The sequence below is a fragment of the Chanos chanos genome, chromosome 3 (assembly GCF_902362185.1).
Source record: "Chanos chanos chromosome 3, fChaCha1.1, whole genome shotgun sequence".
In the NCBI taxonomy this organism is placed as follows: Eukaryota; Metazoa; Chordata; class Actinopteri; order Gonorynchiformes; family Chanidae; genus Chanos; species Chanos chanos.
In genome coordinates this window covers 51,352,194-51,379,129 of record NC_044497.1, presented here as the reverse complement: position 1 = coordinate 51,379,129, position 26,936 = coordinate 51,352,194, and the positions used below count along the sequence as shown (strand labels likewise).

At 43.2% G+C, this 26,936-nt stretch overlaps 1 protein-coding gene across 1 annotated transcript in view; it reads left to right on the top strand.

The window, feature by feature from the left end:
• Window positions 1-26,013, top strand: part of efna5a (ephrin-A5a) — a 38,731-nt gene extending 12,718 nt beyond the window's left edge. The window contains exons 2-5 of the mRNA XM_030768033.1: window positions 20,200-20,492; window positions 25,244-25,309; window positions 25,493-25,573; window positions 25,889-26,013. Of these exons, the coding sequence (XP_030623893.1) occupies window positions 20,200-20,492; window positions 25,244-25,309; window positions 25,493-25,573; window positions 25,889-26,013 (565 nt within the window). The remainder of the gene's footprint in view (window positions 1-20,199; window positions 20,493-25,243; window positions 25,310-25,492; window positions 25,574-25,888) is intronic.
• The last annotated feature ends 923 nt before the right edge of the window (window positions 26,014-26,936 follow it).

Sequence of the window (26,936 nt, the reverse complement as noted above, 5' to 3'; positions counted from 1 at the left end):
TCTCCAATTAGAGAGCAAAGACGCAGATGACAAAATTACCCCGAGGAGCCCACTGTCTTTCAGGTGCTAATTGAATTGGAGCATTTGCCAAAAATTTCTCCCATCTAACAAACAAGAGCTTTGCCTTGTCCCAAGGGCGGTTTTTCAGAGAGCACGAGGATGGCATTTTTGACAAGAATAATACGCAAACTGCGCGATATGTGATATGGTATATGAATTATACACAGTGCTCCCTCGGGTCTCGTCAAATCGTTAACCCATGTCTCATTAGTGTGCTTATGTGGTAACAGCACTCAACAGATTCAGCCTTGATGAAAGAATACATTTCTATTATGGTCATTGTTAGTAACAGTTCTTCTAGTCCATATGTACATATTCCCAGGATTGTGTGTGTGTGTGTGTGTGTGTGTGTGTGTGTGTACGTGTAAGTGTGTGTGTGTGTATGTGTAAGTGTGTGTGGTTTGCTGCTTGAGGGATAAAGGATTGGTACACTTTCATACAAGTGTGTCCCAAGGTGAAAACAGCTGAAATAGCTTAAAACAGAAGTCTGCACGGCTAGTTAAGCAATTGTAAAGAGATTTGCCCAGACTAAATCACCGTCCTTCCATTCGAATGCATTCTGTTTCAAATTAAATAGATGTTCCGCGGAAGAAGATGAAAAAGCGGTTGAAGAAAATCATTGTAAACGAGGACAGACAAGTGGTACTTTTCTCCATGGCATGTAGGATGTAAGGCATTTAATTGTCCCTGACAACACTTTCAGTGGCACACAGTGGAGATCTGAGTGTGTCGACAAGATCCTAGTAGGACTAGACTCCTATCCAAAATCAAAGTGCACGTTGCAAAGCTCTTTTTAAACTGTGGTTTCTAAAAATTGCAGAGAGTTTGCATCAGTGGGCATAAATTCCACTCCTTTTTTGTGTGGTGTAAATAAACATTAGGCCAAGCCATTTTTTTGCATTGTGTGACAGATAAGTAAACACAAACACTATGAGTGATTGTGATTTCAGGCCAGAGAAACTGCTCCACCCCTGTGTGTTTTCCACAATGTTGGCACAGGCGTTTTCACACAGACGGAGGAAACTATCCACCAGTAGTGCGACTATCGACACCATCACAGAGGCTTTTCCTCTCTCTCTCTCTCTCTCTCTCTCTCTCTCACTCACTCACACTTACGTGGCCTCATTCTCACTGAGGCTGCTAAGGAGGTTGCCATGAATCAAAGCAGGCATTAAATCTGACTCAGAGGTTATCTCTCTCTGTGGACATATGATAGTTAGCAGTTTGCCTTAAAGCGTCTAGTCAAATAGCTGACTTTAATGTCTGGAATGTTCTCCCGCTGTATTCCTTTTGTCCTCTGCATAGATAATCTCACAGTTCTATCCTGCTCATATGGTTTAACCTAAAAAAAAAAAAAATGAAATAGTGGGGGTTTTTTTCAGCTGGAACACCTCAAGGAGCGCTAACATGTGCATATATACACGCGTGAGCTTCCCAGTACCCGGTCACCCACACAGAGAGAGTTTCCAGCTAATTGTGTGTGGCTAAAAAGCCCATTGTTATTGACTTCCTTTACAGAAAACTCAGTGGGCAGGGTTGAGCATCCCAAGATCACCCAGCATGACCAGTACAAGTGGAGCTTTTGTTGCACGCCATGACCCACAACGATCCCGCATCACCATAACAAAGTATTCCGCACTGTCGCCCTCCAAAGAGCCTGTGAAAGACAGGGGACTGGAAGGATTAGAGCAGCACAGTCACTACATTAAAGGATAAGTCACAGAAGTGAGTCGGGATACCAAGCCAAGATAAGGTTGGCATTTATGAGAACAGAAATTACAGCAGCATACCATAAGGAGGGAATGAGGGGAGAAAAAAAAAAGAAAGAAAGAAAGAAAGAAAGAAAAACATTGGTTAATGTTTTCGGGATTCAGCTTCCACCAAGTTCGGCGGTTTTATGTCTCGGGTTAGAGCTCAGCTCTGTTTCGTTTTGCGGCCAAAGACGCGTTCGAGAGATGTACAAATAATCCTTGTGATTAATCCGGCCTGTCTTGTCGCCGTGAACGTGGCGTGGACCGAGAGCTTCTTACGTGAAGCGGTGCTTTGCTTAGCGAACCAGGTCGTAAAGCTGTCTCAGCTTGAGGAACATAGCTTTCAGATGCATATGCAGCTGCCGTTTTAAATATGTCCACCTCATGCTGTTTGTCCTGAATAGTCATTTCCCCTGTAAGATGATATATGAGGTAATATACAGAAACAGGATAGCATTAACCAATACTTTTGCTGTTAGTCAACATCTGGATCTTCTTAGATGCATTAGCCTGTTTTGAACGTAACAAGGAACATTTTGAAATACGTACGACTGCACTAAGAATGCACATGTCAGACGGACTCCGAACTCAGCTCACATGGCTATTCGTAGAGCTGTTGTCATGGCAATGGTAAACATGGTTACATATTTTTTGAAGCTGTGGGCACACCGTGTTTAGACAGACTCCCCTTTTCATTTTCTTTTCTTTTTTTCTTTTTTTTTTTTTTTGAAACGGTTTCATTGAGGGCTGTGAAGCTCTCCACTGACTTTGGCCTTAAAACGTACTCTCAGACATGACTAACCCAAATGAGCTTTACCACAGGCTGATTGACACGCTAAATGGAAGTCTCTGTGCTCACTGTAAGAATTTTCTTTCTTTCTTTTTACTTTCTTTCTTTCTTTTTTTGGGAAAAAAAAAGCATTCTATTCCAGATTTCCTGTGGGAATTACATATACACTCACTACAGGGCAGAGGACAGAATTCCTCCTGTGCCAGGAGATGGTGTATATTGTAATTGTAGCCTTAGTGAACATTGTGAAGGGACGGTTCCCTGCTTTACATTTGTACTCAATGAGTTGAATCGCCTATTAAACCATGAGATGGCCGGGACATGAAAGGCATCGCTGTCACACTAAAGAAATTCTCGTGACACCTAATCACAAGCTAAAGAAAAAAAGATCCCAAAATCTCACAGCAATCTCACTAGGTTATCTTGAGGGAGCGTGACCTTTGTGACACTGATAGGATTTTACACAGAAACACAAATACACACTCACACACACACATACACACACGCACACACACACACGGACACACATGCACACTTTTCATTAGATATCTCTGTGGTTCTTTGGTGTGTATTTCGGGGGGCTGGATTCTTTGAAGTAGTGGGGGTTGTCAGGGTGGACCGTTCCTCTGTGTTGTCCAAGGCTGTGTGTTGCTGTGTGTCAAAGCAGAAAAATAAGCAGAAAACTGATCCCAGAGCTGTGGCTGAACCAAGGAAAATAAGAACTTTGAGCATTCTACAGTTACTTCATATTTCACGAAACACGAAACGAGCAGTGACTTTCTTTTTTCCTTTTTTTTTTTTTCTTTCTTCATGGCCACCGAGCGAATAAAATTTGGTGAGGCATTAAAAACACAGTATTCATGTTGTTAATGTCTCTCTACTGTGGCGATAGCTGGACGGTAACAGAATCAGCAGTTTGGACTCATCCAAACTTTTCCCAGTCTCTCCATTTTCCCTGACGTTCCCCTCTCAAGTCCGTCCAAACATATGCTCGCTTTTAACACAGGCCCAACGATAACCTTCAGCGTCGGCCAATCAGCTGCTGTTATTTTTCCACAAGCCGTAAATAAACGAAACATCTCTTTTCTTTATAGCGTGATTGCATAGCGCCAGATGAATGAGGTGTGTCTGTCTCCAGTTTTTTTTTCTCTCTCTCTCTCTCTCTCTCTTTTTTTTTGTAAATCTGCCAAATCTGACCTCAACACCTCTGCTCTTTTTCTACCTCATCATTGCAGATAAAGCAGAGCATCAAACGCTGGGTGCAACGCCTAGTCGTCCACCCCCCCCCCCCAAAAAAAAAGCCTTGACTCATCTTTCCTCCAAACCGGCTCATCTAGTTGAATAATCTCAAAGCCCTTTAGACTGTCCTATTGCCAAAGGCTATTTTCCGCTGTTGTCACTGTGATGCAGGCTTGTCTCTGCGTGTAGGCAAAGTGACCTGCACTCTTCTGTTTCCCTTTCCCTTTTTTTTTTTCTTTCTTTTCTTTTTTTCTTTTTTTTTCTTGGCCAGCTGTGAAAAAAAAAGGAAATGATGTATATGTCAGTGATAAAATGTTTATTCCAAAAAAGCTTTGAATGGGATTCTAACAAAACTCAGCTGGGTGTGCTTATCAATGTCATCTGCTGCTTTTGGCTAGAAGGCAGGACGGTTTTGTGGTAGTGTTATAATCAGGATGTCTTTTTCGCTCTGCCATGCCGCAGCGTTCTTTGCAAATGAGCGGTCGAAAGCTCTCGTCAGCCGGCTTCTTTGTGCGTTTCGCTTTCGTAGGTGAGTCGTAGCAAATTCGCTAGAGATTTCGTTTCAGGCCTTGACACACTGACCTTTCCTCTGTTCAAAACTGCCAGGTCTCAAATGCCACTCATCAGAACATTACATCAGTCCTTCCACCCTGAACCGTGTGAATGTCAACCTCTCCTAACAAAAACCCACCAATCGCTCTCATATTCTCTCTCTCTCTCTCTCTCTCTCTCTCTCTCTCTCTCTCTCTCTCTCTCGCTGGGTTTGTGTTAGAATCTACATAGGGAGCTTCTATCAACCAGGATGAAAGGGAATATCAGGTACATGGCAGTGGTCCTAACTACTCATTCTTCTCTAGATCAGCTATGAAAAGCCAATTGTTCTCCTGCCAGCAGTGCACTGAGATAATTAGTGTGTACAACAGAATGTCAATCCCCCTAAAAGCTGCCTGTTTTTTTTTTTTTCCTTTTTTTTTTTCTTCCAACCGGATTGTTTTCAGACCTCTTTTGTTAATAGTGTGAGAACTTGAGGCACATGGCGATATCACAGACATTATCAGCATTCCCGTCTATTTATGTGTCTCTAGATCTTATTTACACACGGCATAAGCGTTTGAAAGTACACAAGCTCTCTAATTTACAGCCTGATGGCACCGGGATCGAATGGCTGAAGCGGGTGCCAGCATTGCCTTAGGTGTGGGTTGAGGCAAAAGAGCCTGTGAGTGTTGAACCTCTACAACCAGATATACAGAAACTGGATCAACGAGGATGTCTGGGTCAAACAGCGTCATTCAGTTACAGTAAAAGCCCTCAGGGACACATATCAAAGACATTAACCGCATTAAATGTGCGTGTGTTGTGTGTGTGTGTGTGTGTGTGTTTGTGTGTGTGTGATAGTGTATGTGTGCACGCATGCATGCGTGCATGTATGTATGTGTTAGTAGAAAACTGGAACTGTAGCACAATGTCAAATATGTAAAAAGTTAAAAAAGAATTTGTCATATGGTGAAACTTTGCCTATCTGTCATAGAGGCAGCAAAACGCTACATCGGAATACATCATGCGGCAGTCTTATTGTCCAGAGGGAGTTAAAAAAAAATAAGAAAGAAAAGGATGCTGGCCAAGAAAAAGTAATGCCTTATCTCTAAGTCATGGCTCATGTGCTTTTGATGAAAGCTGCGTGCATTCCTCTTTATCTCCACATAAAAAAAAAAAAAAATGAGTGGATATGACCTCACTGGAGCATGACTTTGCTCCCCTCCGCCGTTCTCCTCTGTACCTAACAGGGTGAGAATGCAGCTCCAATGACTCCTTGTTATCTTAGATCTGTGCAGTGCTCACAAATAGATCAATACGGCACAGAGATGAGCTTTAAAAATCTTTATCTACTGTCAGAGTACTCTAGTTCAGCTACCATCTGCATTTTTTTTTTTTTTCCAGAACGTTTTTCCGTGTGAGTGTCTTACCTGTAATTCCAGAAGTGTTGCGCGGTGAGGAGTGTTTGGCATATAGGGATAGATTTTGAGGCTCTTTCAGGAGTCAAGGATATTTCATATACTGAAGAGAGCTGTTAAAAGCATTCTGGACCCGGAGGAGCTACACTCAATCATGCCAGTGTAGCCACATCTGTATTGTTAACATCACTAGAGAATCAGCCTCAACTTGAGTGAGTTATTGCTGGACTGACTGAAGTCAATGTGGGGCCAAGTTGTTTGTCTCTAAAGGAGTTACATCTTTATCGAAAAAGCACTGGAGTGCAAACATTGCTGTGATGATTCTGAAAGTGTCTCATCCGATAATGCAATAAATCTCTCTTGTTAGTGAATACATTCTTTGTGTGTGTGTGTGTGTGTGTGTGTGTGTGTTTCAGTGTTGTAGGAAAAAGGGTTTTTACGCATGCAAGACACATATATGTCTTTAGCTCTTGCCTGCTTGGTTGTGTCTTTGTATGTGTGTGTGTGTGTGTGTGTGTATTTGTATGTGCGCGCGAGCCTGTGTGTGTGTGTGTATTTGTCTGTGCATGTGTGTGTGTGTGTTTTTGTGTGTGTAAGTGTGTGTGTGTGTGTGTGTGTGTGTGCGCACGGGTGTATTTATGTGTGTGCGCGCTCCCATAAAATGCTTGCCATGCAGAATGGAAACTCCTACCAGCGGGACAGATGAATCATTGACCGTTCTGATGGGTACATTTGGTCGCCATAAAGTTGTGGCAGTCTTTTTTGGCGAGATCAAAAGCAGAGCAAAAAAGCAATGACTCTCCAAATGCGGGAGCGAGGACGCCGAAGAGACAGCGTCTGTTTAAGATAACCGGCGGGTGTCATCTCTCTGTCTGACTCTGAGTATAATCAAGCCAGATTTATTACCCTCTGACTTGTCTGGTTATTACCCACAACGGAGCATTGGCAGGATACAAAGATGAGTGAAAGAGGTTCTGATCAATAACAGCGAAGTGCTCTCCATTTAGATAATGGAAATGACAACGTAACTGTTCTTTTTGAATGAAGTGCCTTGAGGTCAGAGGCTCATCCATTGTGTTAGACAGATGTTTTTTTTTTTTTGTTTTTTTTTTTTTGTCAAGTTGACAGTAAGGTATGATTGGAAGCCGGCCTCCCGTAGGTTCCCTCTTTCTGTGCCGTGTTTTTCCAACTCCTAAAAGCTCCCTGCAATTTAACGCTATTAGCGTCCATGCTCGTCGGAAGGAGGGGAAAAGGCGGTTTAACGGCATTAGTCTTAAATCGACCATTTCATTAATGAGTGCATGGAAGCTAATGTCTCTAATTTGCCAGTCAATCAATCAACTGTTATTTTATGTGCTCTTTGAGGTAAACTACTTTCATTCAGACACCCACTCTGTTCAGTGGGATGAATACGCAAAAGAACTTGAGCTCTTGGCGCTATTTCTGTAAAATAACTGAGTGGGTTAGCTGTCAGGCCACCCAGACAGCTGCCTGTCTGTATGTAGGATCATTTTATGGTACATGTCATGGAAAACTGTGTCCAGACAATTAAGTGGTGTCTCTTTCTTTCTCTCTCTTTCTTTCCATGTGATGTTGCGTGACGTTCTGAATTCCTTCGGGTGCAGGTAAGACAATCCGTATTCGACAACAGTAAAAATACATTACTGTGTTTTGTCTTTGATTTAATTACTCTTCCACAGAGGCTGTGGATAGGCCTATGTCTGTTTGTGGGTTAACTCGGTTTCTGTTTGTCTGAGTTTGGGTTTATTTATGTGTGCGCGCGTGTGTGTGTGTGTGTGTGTGTGTGTGTATGTGTTAGCGTGAAACCACAGACTATTGACTTAGTAATATCTAGCTTGAAACTCAATACGCTTTAGTCTTTCTTGTCCTAGCACCTTACAGGTCACGGTCGTCTTGCCGCAGAAACGCTTTACCGAACATGCACACCGGAAACAGCTGTGCCGTATTACACACAATGGAAGCATGTACAAAAGCCTGGGTAATAAATAAGCAGCCCATCGCTGTGCACTAACAAGGCCAAGCCTAACAGTATGAATTAGCAATGCCGCGCTCGCTCCGAAAGAATTCGGCTTGTTGAGAGGAGAGAAGAGAGCGGAGAGGTGGTTAAGCAGATGTGTGCCGGAGGCTCTTCCTACTCCTTCCTCTGGATCTGCCAGATGGAAGGTTATTGATGGCTAGTCACCGTGTGCCAGCAAACGGCTCGGTCATTAAGAAAGCACTGGAGAGGAGGGCAAGAGAAAGAGAACAGGAGACAACAAATCTCTCTGGAGTCATTCATCAAACAGGTCCACTGTTTGAGAGAGAGAGAGAGAGAGAGAGAGAGAGAGAGAGAGGGAGAGGGAGCGTGAGAGAGAGAGAGAGAGGGAGAGAGAGAGAGAGAGAGAGGGAGGGAGAGAGAGAGAGAGAGAGAGAGAGAGAGCGAGCAAGAAAGAGTCAGAGGGAGAGAGAGAGAGAGAGTGAGAGAGAGAGAGAGAGAGACAGACAGAAAGAGTCAGAGAGAGAGAGAGAGAGAGAGAGAGAGAGAGAGAGAGACAGAAAGAGTCAGAGAGAGAGAGACAGAGGATAGATGGAGTCCGGTGTGGATGGTGATGTGTGGGCCTCCCTTCCCCCTCTCCCCTCTGGACATTTGTTTTAGGAGATAAATCCATTGCAGACAGCCAAGAGACAGGGTGTGTGGCCTTGTGTCAATAGTTACCGATCTCTGTTTTGTTAGCAGATTATAGAGGTTTGAGAGTCAGTGTGAGGAGAAGGTGGAGAGGAGATGGTGCGTGTAGACGTTGTAGTCCCCTGTTCCCCCAGGATAGTCTCACCATCTGTCGGAAACCAAGAGAGGTCTTGTGTGTCCTCTCGAAAAAAAAAAAGCACTTTTAAAATCTTTCTCTGATACCGTTTGCTGTTCTCATTTGTATATTCTTTGTGTATGGAGCTCATTTGTTCTAGATATTGCTTTTGGGAGAGAAAAAAACATGTTTTTCCTGTGATTACATAAGTTCAAAGAACTTGATGTCTTTAGAAGAAGCAGTACACATTCACAAAGAACTGTCATTTAATTGAACATCATCTTTCCTTTTACATAAACGAGCTCTCTGCGTAACCTGTCGAGCTGCTATGTATAATTTAGCTGTGTTTATCTTTCTTTGCCTGTGAGTTATTTGTTTTTCCATTGAATTTTTGGAGTTCAGAGGTTTCTTCAGCCTGTAGCTGTCGCTGGTTGCAGGCCAGGATTATCCCAGAGTTTGGTCAACTGTTGAATGCCACCTGACTCCCACTCTGCAGCTCCAAATTCCTGCACCCACCCCCGAAAAACCAACCAAATCTTGAGACCCCCCTGCCCCACCCCCTCATCAGGTTGTCTCTGAGGGACTGGCAGGCGCAGAGAGACAAAGCTTTGAGCCCGTTCCTAATCAGGTCGCACGGCAGCCCTGGCATTCCGACCAGCCCAAGGTGTCCGTCTAAAGAGACAAGCTGTCAACACGGAGGGTCTTCTCCCAGGCCCCAAGTGTTCCACAGATTAAATTCCCACATTCCAGTGATAAACAGGCTAGTTGCTCATCTCCTGTACTTTAGCGCTAGCTTTAGAAGCCCGCGGGGTGGAGGTGTCTCAGCGGAGTATAGCTAAAGCTTAGATAACTGTATCTCTTTCACATGTGTGACAGACAAAATCCATTTGTTTCAGATGTGGGGTTTTCTGGATGGGGTTTAACAACTTGAACTTCTCTGACTGTTTGAGTAGGTATTTCTGCCACAAGAGACCTAACTGCTCAAACCGACAGAGAAAGAAATGTGAAGGCTTTTTTTAAACACCTAATAGAGTTGATGTGTCACACTGAAACTGTGGCGTATGGATTCCAAGGACGAAAAAGAGGGCGCTTTGTTTCTTCATTCTTTCACTTTTCGTTTTTAGTTTTCTGATGAGGACTGGGTATGTGATGGCTTGTCAAGGTCCTCTTTTTGAGATATTTCACCTTTTCTTTTTTCTTTTTTTTTCCACAGAAAATAATTAGTAGGCCGTTCAAAAACCCTGTCTGTGAAATATCACCCGGGAACAGAACACAAACTTTCAACACCATGCACTTACCACATAGCTAGGACTCTCTGAGATTTAGCCTGCAGGGGTTGGGTATGAGATCAGAGTTAGTTTAGAAAATATTCACACCTGGATCAGTTACACTACGCCATTGTTCTCTCTTCAACATTAAAAAAATGAGGTTTCCTCTCTCTCCTGTCCCACGGGGCTGTAGCAGAGACCATTGACAAAACATCATAGCACATGTCTTTCCTCCTCTACCACTGTACTCTCTCATCTCCAACTCGTGTACAATCATGCTTCAGGCCAGGCAAGCGGAAGAATGTTTGGCTGCTTTAGGTCCGTGGCTGTCAGTATGGGACTGTATCCCATTTTGATGGAGTGTTGTTAGTCTCATTAGATTTGAATTTAAACTGGGCTTGACACTTGTTTGAATTTGGAGGGGTGCCTGATACTCAACGTTGCCAGCTCAGAGGTGTCTTGGTTCTTCTCCTCTCATATTTCAAATCCTCTTAGATGAGAAAAAGGATAGCACTGTGAAATGGAGATCATGTTTACACTAAACAATGCTAAACAACAGGCTCGTGTGGAAAAGCAGGGAAATTCCTGTAATAAAGAGGAATGGTAGGGGGCAAAGAGATAATGAAAGACAGCTATGTACTGCAACTTGGCAGAGGGAGTGGTATTGTATACTTGTTGTACCTAGTGATGAGGAACATTATCAAACCAAAATGCATACAGTATCACACATCCTATCTTTTGGCATTCAGTATGAACATTCTTTTCCACAACGTGAAGACCAGGGCTCCCCCATCTTCAGTGAGAAGCAGTGAGGAGATTTCCTGTTCTTTCACTATTATCAGACGTCAGGCTGCTTCCAAGTCCACGCTGGTGTGAAAAACTAGAACTATGCCGGGCATCCTCTGTTCCAGGCAATCAAACCTCGTTTCCTTATGTTGTTGTTTTTAGATTGTGTGTCTTTAGCTAAATGCTCAACATATACATTTTGTAAGGAATTAACGGCATTTGAGACGTTCTCTGGTGCTGGTGTCCTCTAAACCCTTTTCCATTTCCTGGCATATTTGTACTTGGATTTGTAGAGAAAACAATCAAGTCTTAAGAGCTGTCCATGTATGTTTGCCTGGAGTGAATGGTGCATCTGTCACACATGCAAGGTGGTCTGTCTAAACTGTGTTAAACACCTCAGCATGAGTTGCTGACAGAAAAAGAAGCCTGAAAGCCCTCTGAGATCCCAAACAGCAGAAGACTGGTAAACACTTTAAGGACCCCCCCCCCCCCCCCTGCTTTTTTTTCTTTCTTCCTTTTTTTTTTTCAGTAGTGAAACACAAAGAGAAAGAAAATGAGCCACAGAGAGAGAGAGAGAGAGAGTGGGGAGTGAGAGTAAAGAAAAAAGTGGAAAAGTGGACCAAGAGCCTTTTAAATAAGGAAAAGTAATGAGACGTCAGACTTTTTGAATCCAGAGGCACGGTGCAACGCCTGGTGCACACACTAGAAAGTTTTCAGTCGGGGAATTCACTGTACCATAATAATAATAATAAAAAACTGCCTCTTTGTGTGTTCCGTAATGGAATCCTGTCACACATCTGCTCGGTGTTTAAGAGAGCGCAGTTATTTTTCCCCTCTGCGCCTCAAAACAAAATAAAACACCAGAGATTTACAGCTGACGTATGTTTCCGTCTTGTCGTCTATCTCCATTTTGAAACTGGGGTTGACAGCGGCAGCCTTTGGCAGGAAGTCTTAAATAAAGAAATGTGTAAAGAGCCAGCGAGCATACAGACAGATGGTGCTAAATAGTGATTAAACCCTGGATCTTTGAACCCCATAGATCTCTCCAATTAGCCATTGTGTGAGGAACAGGGTGAAGTGGCGAGGGGCTGGAGGCCCCTCCCGTGTGTCTCCTGGCTCGGCTTTGTCACCTGACACCCCCCCCACGCTAACAGGCTTGTAAGAGACTCTTCAGATGGCTCAAAACCGTTTGAGTGGCTGAATTTCAGTGTGGCAAGTGCAGAGGGATGTGAGCCAGCAGGCACTGAGGAATGCAGTGAAGGGTTTATTGAATGTGTGTCAAACTACCAGCTTGGCACATGTTTGTATGTGTGTGTGTGTGCGTGTGTGTGTGTGTGTGTGTGTGTTTTTGTGTGTGTGTTTGTATTTTCTGGGTCTCAAGTCCCATTGGTCCTGTTTTTGTTCATTTGTTTTTCTTTCATTTCTTCCTCTCTTTGTTTCTACCTTTTTCCCAGTCTGTAAAGCTTTAACTCCATCTGAAGGTGGAGCTGCAATCACCCCCCCCCCCCCCCCCCCCCCCCCGTTGTGTCACCTCTGCTGACCTGGTTTTTGATTAGTTAGGAGAGAAGGAGGATTAGTTCTGCTTTACCTGTCGTGAGAAAAAGCAACATCATCAGTCTAACTGTGACAACACTGCTTAAGTCCTTTTCACGAAATCCTTCAATACTTAACAAGTCTACATGTCAGATCCTGTTCCTCCAGTAAGCCCCCCTCCCCATTCACACCTACAGAAATCGCCACCCTTTACCTGCCCCCCCCCCCCGCTGCCAAACTCACCCCAACAGACTCCTAATCCCACACACACTCACGGTAAACTTTACTCTCTCGACTCGGGGCGAGATGCGAGCGATCGCTGCACTGCTTCTCTGTGGCTTTGAAAAGCATCCAGCTGAATAAGCCAAGGGTGGATTCTTTGTTAGCACAAGGTTGTCTAAGTAATTCATATGTAGACTTCAGGCTGTTGTCTTTGCTGTCTTTCATGACAATGCTAATCATAGTCCCACACAATATGAAATATATGTTTTCGTTTGCTTTCCTTGACTGGTTCAATTAATTGCAATTTGTACTGCGAGTTGCTGTCTCAGTAATAATTGTGCAATTTTAAACAGACCCTTTTTTTTTTTTAAACAACGCTGTCAATAGAGAGTTTTAGCTCAAAAGAGCTTTGTTCGACTCCAGAACAAGTGGAAATAGTACAATATTTCTGTCTGCACAGAGTGTTATTAAAGATTTGAAAGCTGAATTTGGACGAAATATAGTTGTTGAGTTTTGGCATATGCCGGAGGATTCACAGGCCTTAAATACAGTGCTTAGAGAATTGTCTCAGGTTTACTGGTACATGACTTGAGGGCTCATGGAGCTTAAGTGCGTTTCTTACACCACTGAATACCTCACATCCTTGAAAAGGGCTAGGCAGACACAAAGGCTAATCGACAGAGTGTGCTTTTCTTAGAACGCTTAAAACTAAAACAAAAAAAAGGTTTTCCAAAAAGTTCCACATACGGTGCATAATAAAGATACTGCCAGAACATAGACACACTCAAAAAAAAAAAAAAAAACAGTTCATTTTGAAGAATTTGGATCTATGGCCAGTGGATAAGAGAGGAGAGTACCCTGACACCCAAGCATGAAGGGTTGTTATGTAGTCATCTCACCATTTCGTGCTTGTCCATTGGCTAAGTGGGGGAGGAACAGGCCTGTCTGTCAGAAGGGCTGTATATTAATACACTGCAAAGGGCTTGGGCTCGATTTTGCCATGTCCCTGTGCAGCCTCTTAGTGCTCCATTTCTGGTGTCTCGGGGGCAAGGCCGTTCAATCAATCTGTTAAAGCGAGAACAGCAGCAGCAGCAGCAGCAGCATTTGTGATCTAACAATAGAATGCTAACTTCCACATACCAATAACACATAGCCTACATAAGCAATATCAGAAATTTGAAAAGAAATTATAAGAGGCAGTGAATTATGATAATCGCCGTTATTTTTATATTTTTCTTCCCCCCGTTGAGCGTAGTCTGGCCACTAAAAACAAAACTACTGCCGCATCTGCTTTATTTCAAACCAATTTGAGCTGAATGTTGGCGTTAGATTAATGATATGAGCAAACCGATTAATTCACTTATGGAAACAGTACTTGCCAAGCGCTGTTCATTTACATATTAGAAAAAACCGACAATAATCTAATACTCATCACGGTTGTACTGCAATCATTAATTTGTTACCCAGGTGAAAAACAACACGAATATGAAAACGATCAGAAAATGTGTGAATATAGCTTCGCAATTTATTTTCTCGAAGTAGATTGTTGGATTTTGGAGCCATGCATTTAACATCTTTTAAACAGAGTAGTTGAAAAAAAGAAAAAGAAAAAAAAAATATTGCAGCATGGACATCACAGCAGGAATGTTCTGCCCTCGAAGAGTCGTGCGTTTCTCCCGTGTTCCCGATCAAAGCGATAAAGAACACCTACCCGATGGCTCCGTTTCCTTGGCAGCTTCGTCCATTAGGGCCCGAAAGCTGGTTGGCTGAGTGACCAGCAGACATCTGGGAGATGGAGGCATGAACCTTATTGGTTGATTTATGGAAAGGTGCTCTTTTCTTCTTTATCACCAATCATCAAATAGAGATAGTAAATCTCAGTGTTTATGAGGGGAGTGTAATGGGCTCACACAGACACTAAGCAGCGTCTGCGTTGAAGGGTGGACTTGGCACGGAGTCGCAGTGTTGGCTCCAGCGCAATATTCATTTTGGCTTCAGTATCCATACAGAACATTGTGTTTTGCACCATTAGATCAATCTCTGATAGGTTGTAGAAGTTAAAATTTTAACAGAAGCTGCAAGGTTAGCTCTGAGGGAAAAATAAAAAAAAGCTGTTCACCATAGACTTTTTTTCGTAAAATTTGTATGTTACTGCAGGCAACAGAATATTACATTTGCAAGGGTGAAGAAATAGTGTGTCCTCTTGTGATTTGACATATCCAATGAAAACTTTTGTTTTAAGAAGGACTTTGTGATTTGATTTTGGTTTTCCTAAGGTTGTAAAAGTTCAGAATTATGTTCTTTTTTACTCAGAAGGTATTAAAGTATGTGCAATTGAACTCCACCGAATGAAGATATCTTTCAAAGTAATATTTTATGAGAACATTTGTACTACAAATATTATTTTATTTATCTTTTTTTAAATTACAGATTTGAAATAAACCCTGAGACATTTTTATTTCAGCTCATCTCCATAAGAGCCTTTGCGTGAACGTAGGAAACAGCCTCCTAAATCACGGCGTTATGTCTTCTCGAGTCGGTTCGCGCAAATATAAGACACACTCTCCTTTGTCTGAGATATGCGCTCTCGAGGTAACAAAGTGTACGAATATGAGGCTTGTGTAACTGTCTGCCTGGCTTGGAGCCCTGGAGCACAGGCTGTGGAGCTGATGGAGGAGGTTCTGACAGCCGCTGTGGGCCAGGCTGGGTGGGAAGGAGATTGAGGGCACCAGGTGTCCGGGGCCTGAGCGCGGCATGCCTGGCACTCTGAGGGGACGCTATGTTTAGACGTTACATGACATTACATGTGCTGTTTTTTCTGGAGCTGCTGCGTTTGTTGAAGGTAAAAAACCGATTCCCTGCTAGCGCCGGACCACCCTCTCACAGTGATTGAACTCCCTTCGGCGTTGCCAGATGATATCCTTTTCTTTCCACCTTCTCGTTTTGCTCCTCATGCCTTTAAGTGGTCTGTCTTTTGCAATGAGAGACCGACGTGTTACTTTAAAAAAAACATACGTGAAATATTCCCACACTCCAATATCGACGGGACATGTGCAGAAAGCGTTGCGTTGAGTACCATGTAAAATCAGTCGTAAATCAGCCAGAGAATATTGTGGACAATTAGCATGAGTTGTTGATTGAACCCAGGCTTTGTGGTTTTCCCAACTGCTGCTCCTTGCCTTTAATTGATTCAATGTTGTCTTGATTCAATGCAGAGCAGCCTTGCCTGGGGCGCAGTAAAACGATCCGGGAACGGCGAACTCCAGAATGGCCCCTATGGGAGAGGTCAAATCTACAGCCTTCTGTGGGAGGCAGTTTCGTGTTTGCACAAGACGCTGGGAGACTTTGACCGCTCCTTACTCTGTTCGGTGTTGTTTGTGCCGCTGAACCCGTTGCTTGTTTATTTTGCTGAAAGGATAATTTGTTCTTGTTTGTGGAGGTTGGTTATTTGTCTGTTCACTGTGTAAACCGCACTTCCTGGGCCTTGTCTTGTGCGTCGTGTGACCTTCACAGAAGGCATGAGCACGAATGACCTAGAGGTCATCGCTGTCATCTCATTCAGTCTCTCCTGAATGCAAAGGCCTTCATTAATAATGGGCAGTTCATGACCTCTGACCTTTGGGTCTGACCCCCCAGAGTTTCTGTATCCCCTTGGTCCTGCTAGTGTATTTTCTGACAGGCAGTCAGCTTGGTTGGTCTATTTATCCGAGATCTACAAAGTCGCTAACATCATCATCTGGAGGAATTGTTCTTGCTGCCTCAGTCTAAGCAATGGGCTTTTTATTTTAAAAGGTCGTTATTGTAGCAGCATGCGATGTCACCGGCAGTCTCAGGTCTGCGTTAGAGGCTGTATGTTCATTAAAGTAACGCAAGCGTAGCATCCTAAGACAGTACCACGGACACCAGCGTGAAGGTCAGCCGTGTGAGCGAGGGTTTGTGTTATTGGTTGTCAGCCCCTGGGGTGAACCGCTGAGCAAGTGACAGAACCCTGCTGGGTCCCAGGTGATGAGTGATCCTCACCATACTGCAGCGCGGACTCCGTCCCTAATCAGAGGGACATGAGAGCGGTCACACTGACCTGTAATGCCGAATACTTTCCACGTATTCCTCATGTAAAACAACCATGACTCTCATTCCACCCGATATACCCATTCTCACTCACTCAATCTCTCTCTCGCTTTCTTTAGCTGACTGCCCATCACCTTCTCACTTTCTTTCCCTGTCTCACTCACACACACTCACACACTCACACACACACACACACACACACACACACACAGACTGACTGCTTTCTACTTATTTTGCAGTTAAGAATCTTACGGCGGTCTCTCTTGAACGTGTTGAGGACATTATATACCCCCCTCAGATATTCATATGTTTTCCATGTACAGGGCAATATTTCTTAAAGATGTCAATTAAGTTTAAACCAGAGTGCCGGTTTCCCTGGGAAACCCACGGACGGAATAAAATAGCTGTCTCTCATATGTTCTTTTTGCGCCCCCCCCTACCCCCCCCATCTCCCTTTTGAAGCATTTGCCAAACCAGCACAGATTGAAAGGCCTGGCAGACTTTTGTATGTCTGTGATTTAAATGTCTCTGGGCAGGCATCCTGTTGGATGGGAGAGTGAATTATATGTGAGGGGCTTTTGGAGGATGTGCCACCACTTCTGCAAATGAATGAAGAGACAACTGCGAGAGGGCTCTTCCAGCATGGTACACAGGGAGACTGTAACGCGAGGCTGAGATCTTCCATCTGTTGGCTGAACAGCGACTAGAGGGCCACAGGCTTAGCTGACCCGTACCCATGGGAGCCATGTAGTAATTACCTAAAGAGCTCCCTCTAGAGGCTTGGGAGATTAACCACTGGTCTGACATCAGAGTGAGAACAGGTGTGCTGCAGATCTTACTTCTGAACACCAGGCACACAAGGCCTGATTCTCGCTAGCCTCACAATAAGACACATTTATGGAAGACATTTAGACTGCTGTTTATTTATGTCAGTTTCTCTGCTTCCTCATCTCTTACATCGGCGAGGCTTTTTTTTGGTTTTGGTTTTGGGGGGGGGGGGGGGGGGGGTTGTATGTACATTTTTCCTCATAGTAAGGAACATATAAAAAAGATGCTAAAGGATCATTAATTCTTCTTCTTCTTTTTTTTTTTGAGTATATTGGAGCGACCCCCCCCCCCCCCCCCCCCATATTTTTACAATCCATTGTTAAGTCTCAGGAATCTGACCCCATATTGACCCACCTTCAATCAGAGGCTGCAGAGAGCACTGGGAGAGCATTCCCTGCCAGATTGTCAGTCCTCAGCAGACATGAAATGCCCCGGTCATCACCTATCAGCCCCTGTATGAGCAGGGCTATACATACAGAGGCTTTGAAAAGAGGGATTATCATTATGAGAAAGCCTTGTTCAAGGGTTTGTACTGAAGCAGACATGCGCTGTGTTTGGCTAAGAGGCCATGATCGATGTAGTTAATGAAGGAGGTTTTTTTTTTTTTTTTCATCTTCGTGATAAATGAAGATAGCATTGTATGGCTTATTGACCAGATGACTCATCGCTCGTCGGCAAATGAATGCAAACTTGAATGAACGTCATGTTGATGAGTTGTTTGTTTTGTTCAGTGTTTTAATAGGGTCAGTTCTCTTTTTGATTCTTCATAGTGAATCACTTAGTCACCAAGGACATGGGACTGAGGTGAACTTTGAATAAACCCCGCAACCATGAAATGATACAATGTGGACTCATTATTTAAGCCTTTTGTTTTGTGATGTTCAAATCCTCTCAAGAATGCCAATATAATCTTGTGGAGAGGTTTTTTTTTTTTGAGGAGAATGGTAATCCCTTTCTATTTGTTTTGAAACTTTTGACACAAATCACCCCAGGGGGCATTGGATGCTGACCACTCGGTGTCTGCCACCAGATGGATGTTTTTTTTTTTGTACATGTTGATGTTTATCCTAGCTGAGGATTCGTCAGTCCTGGGATACAGCTCATTGACTGACAGGTGAATGCTGCAATGGTGCGACAGGAAGCCTTACAGGTATAATTTAAAGCTTAGCAGATTTACCGAATGATGAAAACAGCATTTCCCGTGGTGATAATGGCTGTGAAACTGACACCCCCTCTCTCCTATGAGAGAAGACTTTGGCCTTTAAGACACAAACACACGCACAAGTAATTGCTTTTCAACGACTGCCCTGAGCAAAATCGTTTGACCTGGAAATACAGGAAATGTAAAACACCTTCACATTTAAGGAGAAGATCACAGCTTTTCCCGACATCTTGATAGGTTTCAAACTTGCTCACACTCGTTTACAAGTCGGACGTATCATTTCAATATGCAGAGTTGTCAAAGTGATACACATACACGTCACCTCATTCATATTTTCCTTTTTTCAGTGTCATAGTTTCCTTTTGTCAAAATCTTATTTCAGTACCTGAAATAAGATTTAACGCTTTTTTTACGTGACAATCAGAATATCACTTTAGAATCCTCATCAAGAGGGGGCAGCGACGATGAATGCCGATATTGAAGGATGAGCCGCTCTGTTATGCTCAATGAGAAAGCGAATAAAAGAACTCCGATTGGGTTTTTCACACACACACACACACACACACTCACACACACACACACACACACACGCACACACGTGTGCATACAAACCCACTAAAAACCGCGCTTCCGAACCTACACGGCCTTTCAGTATTCCAGCAGTGCCTTTGAACAGAACATAATGATAATCCGATAGCTCTTGAGCTCCATCTGCTCTCAATAGTCTTTTATTGTCCTTAATGAGTGGAAATCTTTGTGTCACTGGGCACAGCTGTGCTTCTGCTATCCACAGCAGGATCTCTCCTGCACTCATGGATTAGTATTGGAGCTCCCCACACTCTCTCTCTCTTTCCAGACCCACTACTGACCGCTCACTGGCCCCACTCCCCGGGGTTGGTGAGTCAGTACACGTCCCTTAAACCTCCCACTGACTCCAACCACATCATATCTTCTTCCCATACGTGCACACATCACAAGGGCCCCGCAGTGTTACTGCGTTACATCAGACCGCCGTGTGGAAAACGGGGCATATCTCCAGTACGGCTCTCGGTGGCGAGTCGGGGCTAACAGAGGCCGTTAGGGTTCGTAAGTTAACTCAACCCAGCCCTGTCTCAGCTAAGAAAAAAAAAAGAAAAAAAGAAAAAAGCTTTGTAAATGCAACCTTATATGGTGCCTTCGGGAGTATATGTTTTTCAATCGTTTCCTTGGAACGAATACCTCGCATATCTGTCCGATGTTCTTGGTCTGTTAAAAACCTCTCGAGATCCTCTCATTTTACTATAAACAAGATGTGGATCTCTAACCGTGGACTGTTAAAATGCTGGCTATGCAATTTTTTTTTTCCCTCTCCTCTCTGAAATTCCTCCAAGCTCCATGTATCAAGTTGTCATATTTTAGCCCTATCTCATTCTTTTAAGGGTGTTTAAAACCTTGAATGTCAAAAAATTGGGTTATTAATTACCCGATGATTCCCAGCAGAAACTGGACAGCCTTTATAATAATTAACAAAAAAAAAAATGAATACTGAATGCCTGAAGGTTTTTTTTTTTTTTTAACTAAAGATGACTCTGTTAATGATTTTTAAAAATGAAGAAAAAAAAATTTGAATGGGTATAATGGAGAGAGAAATATTGTATTTCTGTGTTTTGCTCTGGCCTCTAGTTCTCTTGTGTCGGGCTTCCCAATTCATCTTCCCCATCTTTAAATCGTTTTTTTTTTCCCTCCCTCCCCCCCCACAGATTCTACCGCGGAGACTACCACATCGACGTGTGTATAAACGATTACCTGGATGTTTACTGTCCCCATTACATGGACTCCGTTCCTGAGGAGAGAACCGAGCGTTATATTCTTTACATGGTGAACTACGACGGCTTCATCTCCTGTGACCACACCGCCAAGGGCTTCAAACGCTGGGAGTGCAACCGGCCGCACTCGCCTAACGGTCCTCTCAAGTTCTCCGAAAAATTTCAGCTCTTCACACCATTCTCTCTGGGCTTTGAGTTCCGGCCAGGCAGAGAATATTATTACATATGTGAGTATGCATGGTTTATAAACCCCGGACGAGCGCCGGCGTGCCGTGCCGTCTGAGCGTTTTAAAAAAAAAAAAAACCCTCACGAGTTGGTTCTCGCATCATACTATCAGGAAACAAAGAAAAAACAAGCAAAACAAAAACAAAATGAAAACCAAAACATGCTGTCATTGAACAAAAAAAAAAAAAAAGGTCTGCCGTGTTTGACAAATATGAGGCTTAGTCTCAAGTTTAACGGTATGATTAGAGGACAAACATCTAATTCGGAGCGTGGAGGAGAAAAAGGCATTGCCAAGTGTGACTTTTTTTTTTTTGTTTTTTCAGAAGTCTTGGCAAATAGACGGAAACAAAAACATTAACCTTGGGGAAAAACATCTTGTCTCTCGTGGTCTCTATCTAAAAAGAGTCTTTGTTACAAAAATTCCCCTGTCTCAGCTTTCTCTGGCTCGTGAGAGGGGCCTTAAAAACAAGTATCTAAAAGCCGTGTTTTTACAACTGGAGTCAGATCCCTACAGGGCGGGAGAGGGAAGACAAAATAAGACACAGGGGTGGTTCAGATGTTCAGCCTGCTCATGGTCGAGATGTCTGCTCTTGTGTGCAGATCCGTGCATGCGATAGGCAGCGCATTTAGTGAAGCTCAATCACATCTGACAGTTCTGAAAGGAATAAAACAATGGAATTTTCTTTTTGTGATGAGACACCACCACAGAATGAAGGAGGGACAGAGAAAGAGGCAGAGAGAGAGAGAAAGAGCGAGAGAGAGAATGAGAGAGGGGGAGTGAGAGAGAAAGAGAGAGAGAGAGAAAGAGAGTAAGGTGTGTGACCGGTGATTAACTAAATTACGCGTGGAATGCAATCTGACATAGGTAAACATGCGCACTGTCACATGAGGTAAATGAGTTTCTTTCCTCTGGGCTGTTGAGTCAGGACCATTAGAGGTGAAGTATTTGTGAGGAAACACTGGCACTGTCAGTTAATACCAATGTCTTACAGTAACAACAGCAGCAGCTTCATGCCACCCACAGATACATTCCTCAATGACTCAGTTTTATGACTCAACAGTTACCGACTCTCCCTCAACAAAAAGCCTGTTTCTCCCAAACTACAACCCAAAAAAAAAAAGAAAGTAAGAAAGAAAGAAAGAAAAAGAGCCGCACATAATAAACACTGTCAATGACAAAGCATTTTGGAAAAAAAAAATAAAAAAATAATAAAATAAATAAATAAAGCGTAGCGTCTCGCTGAGAGTAATCATACGCTCAGAGTCCAAGGAATTTAATCTGTAGCAGACAGCGGCTGAGTAGCTTTCACCAAACCTGATCATATCAGCATAAGCACGTCACAAATGTTTGAGTAGCTTTTAAAAGGAGCACTCATGAGATTTACCGCAAGCCCAAAAAAAAAAAAAAAAGCCCCCCCCTAAAAAAAAAAAAGAGAGACTTGTACAGTAGCATGCCCTAGTATCCGGACCTCTTTTATTTACTCGGTCGGTGGATTATGTTCGATGTCCTTCTCTGCTGCTGAATACGCTGGGACTTTTCTCACTCCTCGTCCTGTCTTGGTTTGGTAGACAGAGTGCCTTTGTTAACCTGTGAGATGGTTAATCACCCCGGGTCAGTCATATAGCCGACGGGTGACACATGCGATCGCTCTGCTGTCAGTCAGCGGGAGAGGCGTGTTCAGGAAGCCATCAAGAGGGATCAGAGGGCCGACCCTCAGGGGTCAAATGTGAACATGCGCCGATGACTGGAGTTGAACCCTGAATCCCGGAAGGCTTAGGAAAGCATGTTTTTCCAATATGGCCAATGTGGAAGTCTGATCTTAATCTCCAAGGATAAAAATCCAATTTCAGGGTTTTTTTTTTAGTCTACTCTCTCTCTCTCTCTCTCTCTCTCTCTCTCTCTCTCTCCCTCTCTGTGTGAGAGAAGTTGGCTGTCGCGTACACTGTCTGATAGGAACCTGTTTCAAAAGCCTGGGCCGGACATTTGTAGTCTAGACCCCCGTCTTGATAGTAAGATAGATGGTCTAAGGGAAAGATAAGCATATTTTGGGGGGACATTACAGTATGCTTGTGCACTCACTGCTGATTGGCTTAACCTCATTCTCTTTACCATTCATAAGAGCCTTGGTGAGTTCAACAGTGTGACAGAAGTTGCAAAGGAGAAATTCGCAGGTCGTGAAGACAGGGGATAAATCTATCTCTGTCTCATTTATCAGACTTCTCAGTTTCATCACATCTGATCTCTGGGCCCAGGGCTGAGCTCTCACTGCCTGTTAGCTTTACTACCTCCAGGCAGTCTGCAATGCAGGGGAGGGGGGGCAGATAACCGGGGAAGGATCCAGTGACAGCTGTGTGAGACTCCAGCCGTAGAGTAGCAGCTCTAATATGCCAGTCTACGTGGCTGTGTTACCGAGGGGTAGGCGTGATTCAGTCTAGCCTACATGTCTGCCAAGATAAGAGTGTGAAGAAGGTTATATGATACTTGCTGACAACAGCAGAAGCCCTGTGATTGATACAAGGCTTTTGTTTAAAGTCACTGAGAAAGAAAAAAAAAAAGAAAGATTATGTTAATGTGATCTACAGGGTAAACTTTCTTCTTTTTTTTTCCCTCCCCTCCCTCATTGTCTTTACAGAAATTGTGAACTTGTTTTAACAAGCACACATTAGAAAACACAGAGGTTTTTCAGAGTGTTTGACTGTGGTGATTCTGACTATGCATTTTCATTTTCTTTTTTTTTTTTTTTTGAAGTTATGTTTCCAATCAGCGGTAGGATTCTGCTCCAAAACCAGACCAGACTGAAGGAACGAGACAAAAGCAATTTTGCCCAAATCAAAGTAAATATGCTTGTGGGGACATGATTAAGGGTTCACAAACCCCCAGCCCCACCCCCCACCCCCACCCCACCCCACCCCCAGTATGACAGGGTAGACAGCACATAAGCACTTTGATATAACCCATCCTCTGCCTTTGGCCATGGCCTGAATGGAAATGTTACACGAGGGGCCAGATTAGCAGCAGCTGGAGACCCCACACAGCAGGGAACCATGGAAGTGTTTAGACATGGCCCAACTGCATTATGGTAATATGGGTCAAACTTAGGCAGAAACCAGTGAGGAAAAATGACCAAATCTGTTTGCAGAGATTGGATATGTTTTGGTTCATTTGAAAAACAAAGCGCTTTGATATCCAGTCCAATACGGTAACGCGTTCCAAGCTAGCTCAAGAGCAGATTGTTTTAAAAGATTTGTTGTTTTTCTTTATTGTAAATGTTGTGTTAAATCAATGGGCAGTGAACAGGGTAGAGGTGAAATTATATCATTAATCTCTATTAATGATATAATAGAGCAGATACAGATATTTCTGGAGTCAGTATCGTGAGAATAGATGGTTTAATAACAAGTTGGAGGTCTGGTTTATAAGTGTCAGATGGCATTGTTTACGTCGTTGACTGTCGGTGGGCGTTTAATTTGTGGTGTTTTTTGTCTCTTGCAGCCAGCTCTGCTTTGTGATTATGCCAGTCTCAGTCAGCTGAACCTTTTAACTCTGGTAGCTTGTTTTCTGATGCCAGTCTTACTTGTTTGGACACGTTTTGAGCCGCAGGTGTCAGTGACGTAGCGCCGGCATACGTTTGAGAGGCAGGTGCCAACGTAGCCGACAGCAATACGGGGTTTGAAAGCAGCCGAGACTTTGAAACAGGTTCGAAAGAGTAAGTTTTGTAGCAGGTGTTTGTGAGTTTTCCAATATTTATCTGACCCAGTCAAAGACGGAGACTAAATAACAAACAGGAGCCGTCCCTCCCTCCCAAGAAAAAGAACGAGTTTGTGGACGTCCCAACCCACATCGCGCCAGAATACGCATTCGCAACCGCGTAAGAAAGAGCGCTCGACAAACGCATCAACAAGAACAAAGATGTATGTATGTAACGTAGCCTGTTTTAGGGGAAGTATTTTCAATGTGGTTTTGATTTGAGGGCTTTATTGGAATGTTTTCCACTCCTCATTACCTAGTCACCTTTAGCAGCAGAATGATCTGTGAGAGAAATACGAAACCACTTCTGCACGCTCCTCTCGACTCTAATTTCCATACGCTCTTGACAGCACCAGATTGCATTACCTGCAACACAAAGCCAGCAGGCTGGGGAACAGAGCCATTTCCTTGTTCCTCTTTAAGCACTAATAGGCTTTTCTTTATGGAGAGGACAAATTGAGAAACATGGCCCTTAGCTGAGATGACAGGGGAAAACGGCATACCTAATGTAAGTCTGCCTGTGTATTTCAGTCACAAATGGAATGAATGCTGATTGTCTATTCCTCCAGAGATTCTGGAGCTCATACAAGTATTCAGATGAGCAGTGCGCGGTCCCGACCCCCCTGGTCGTCAAACGTGAGAGCAATGCTCTCTGCCAGCTACTGAATCCTCTCAAAGCAAACAAAGTGTTTTTTCCTTTTCTTAAATGTGGTTTTTGTTTTGTTTCGTGATTTGTTTTTGATTCCGTGTTTTTTTTTTTTTGTTTCTTTTTTCTTTTGTTACTTTAGTTTGTCTCGCAGCAGGATAATTCTAGTTTGTAGACATGGCAGTAATTTGAATAAGAAGAATATCCTTTTCTGCTCCTCTGTGTTTTTTTTGCTGTGTGAAACCTCTGTGCCCTGGTATTTGTGGTTCCAGACTGCAGGGAGATCCTTTGGCACGTCGGAGAACATGTGGGACAGATTTGCTTAGCCATATAATAAACATCTTAATTGTTTTCACAGCATCCACAGTTGCTGAGAATGGGAGAAAAACGTGCCTACGGTTGAAGGTTTTTGTCAGGCCTGGAGGTGAGTATTGTAATCCCCATCAAATGTACAGTGTATAACGTTGTCAGCATTTTGTCATGTATTCTAAACTGTAGGCAGCAGATTTTTACTATGTTGCAAAGCCTTTTAAAATGCTCTTTTATGGATCAGATGGTGATAAGACACTTCACAAGCTTTTTTGGTCTTTTTTTTTTTTTGTTACAGCCACTTGTGTGAAAACCACCACCGTTCATGATCGAGTCTTTGATGTCAATGACAGAGTTGATAACTCTATAGAGCCAAGAGGTCTGTACGCCTGACTTCCATTATACTGCTGTTTATGATGAGAGACCAAGGGGGAGAGAGGGAGGGATTTAATAAGCTTCAATTCAGTTTGTGTGAAATGCCTGTCATTGTGTTTAAACAGATTTGAGTTTTAATAAATATGTATATAAATCACACACAGCAAATTTCCTGTTGTTAAAATAATCCTAAGAGTGTTTCTGTTGTCCTGCTTGAAAGAGAATCCAAACTCTTTTAGAGTCAGCTTAACAATTTTTGCTAGATTTGCTTACATTTATATTGTATTCATTGATTGATTTTTTTTTCTTTTTCTCTTAGACGACACAAGTCACGAGTCTGCCGAGCCATCTCGAGGCGGCGTGAACTCTGCAGGAAGTCTCCGGACTGCTGCCGTTTTGGTGGTTTCAGCGCTGGTTCTTCTAGCTGCTCTCTCATCTTCATAGCGCTCAGAATTTTGCACAGTGACAGGAGTTAGTTAATCTGAGCATACAGAGGGACTCACCAAGAGCACTTTTTCCTCACTGACATTTAAAGTCCTCCCTCTGTCAGCAGAGATCTGGGATATGTCCGTCCTCCAGTGGGATGCCAAAACTGATTCGACGCTGTCATTCGCTGTTTCGTATTGTCCCGAATGAGAACGAACGGTTGACTTTCCCCTTCCCCTCGACAGTACCTTTTCCTCATCCTCCTCTCTCTTCTTCTCTCTGCCATGCACACACACAAACACACACACACATACACACACACACACACACACATACACACACACACAGAGTCCTGTACATGTCCCATAAGTTCTGCCCTTTGGGGGTGTTTCTTCATTAAAAAAAAGAAGGGCCATAAACGGTAATGACTTTGTTTATAGAAAGACAGCTTACCACGTCACCGACTGACTTTTGCTGACAAAGTGAAGAAGTCATATGGTGGAGGACTCATACCAGTGAGAGTGTGAAGACAGTTTGCAGGCGGAGGCATCCGCCCACACAGAAGTAAAGCTGTCTGTTTACCGTGGACACCACACAAACACTCCTATCAAAATCAAAATATGCGTACCATCACCATATGGAAGAATTATCTCCTGTCAACAAAAGAGTTAATGAGGGCTCTTTCTCAGTTGGAAAGGCTTTGTAAATTTAAACGAATATTGTCTAAGGAAAGGAAAAAAAAGATAAGCACTCGTTTTTTGTTTTTGTTTTTTTACCTTGCGTAGAGTTATGGGAAGATAAGACGGATACTGTAATCTTGAAATTTCTAAATTCAAGTGTAGCAGCCAAAATCGGTGTTTTGTTAAGATATGTTGAGCTTCATTGTTCAGTTGTTAGAGTGAATATACTAATTTTGTTTGGCGAAGCGTTTTTTTTTTTTT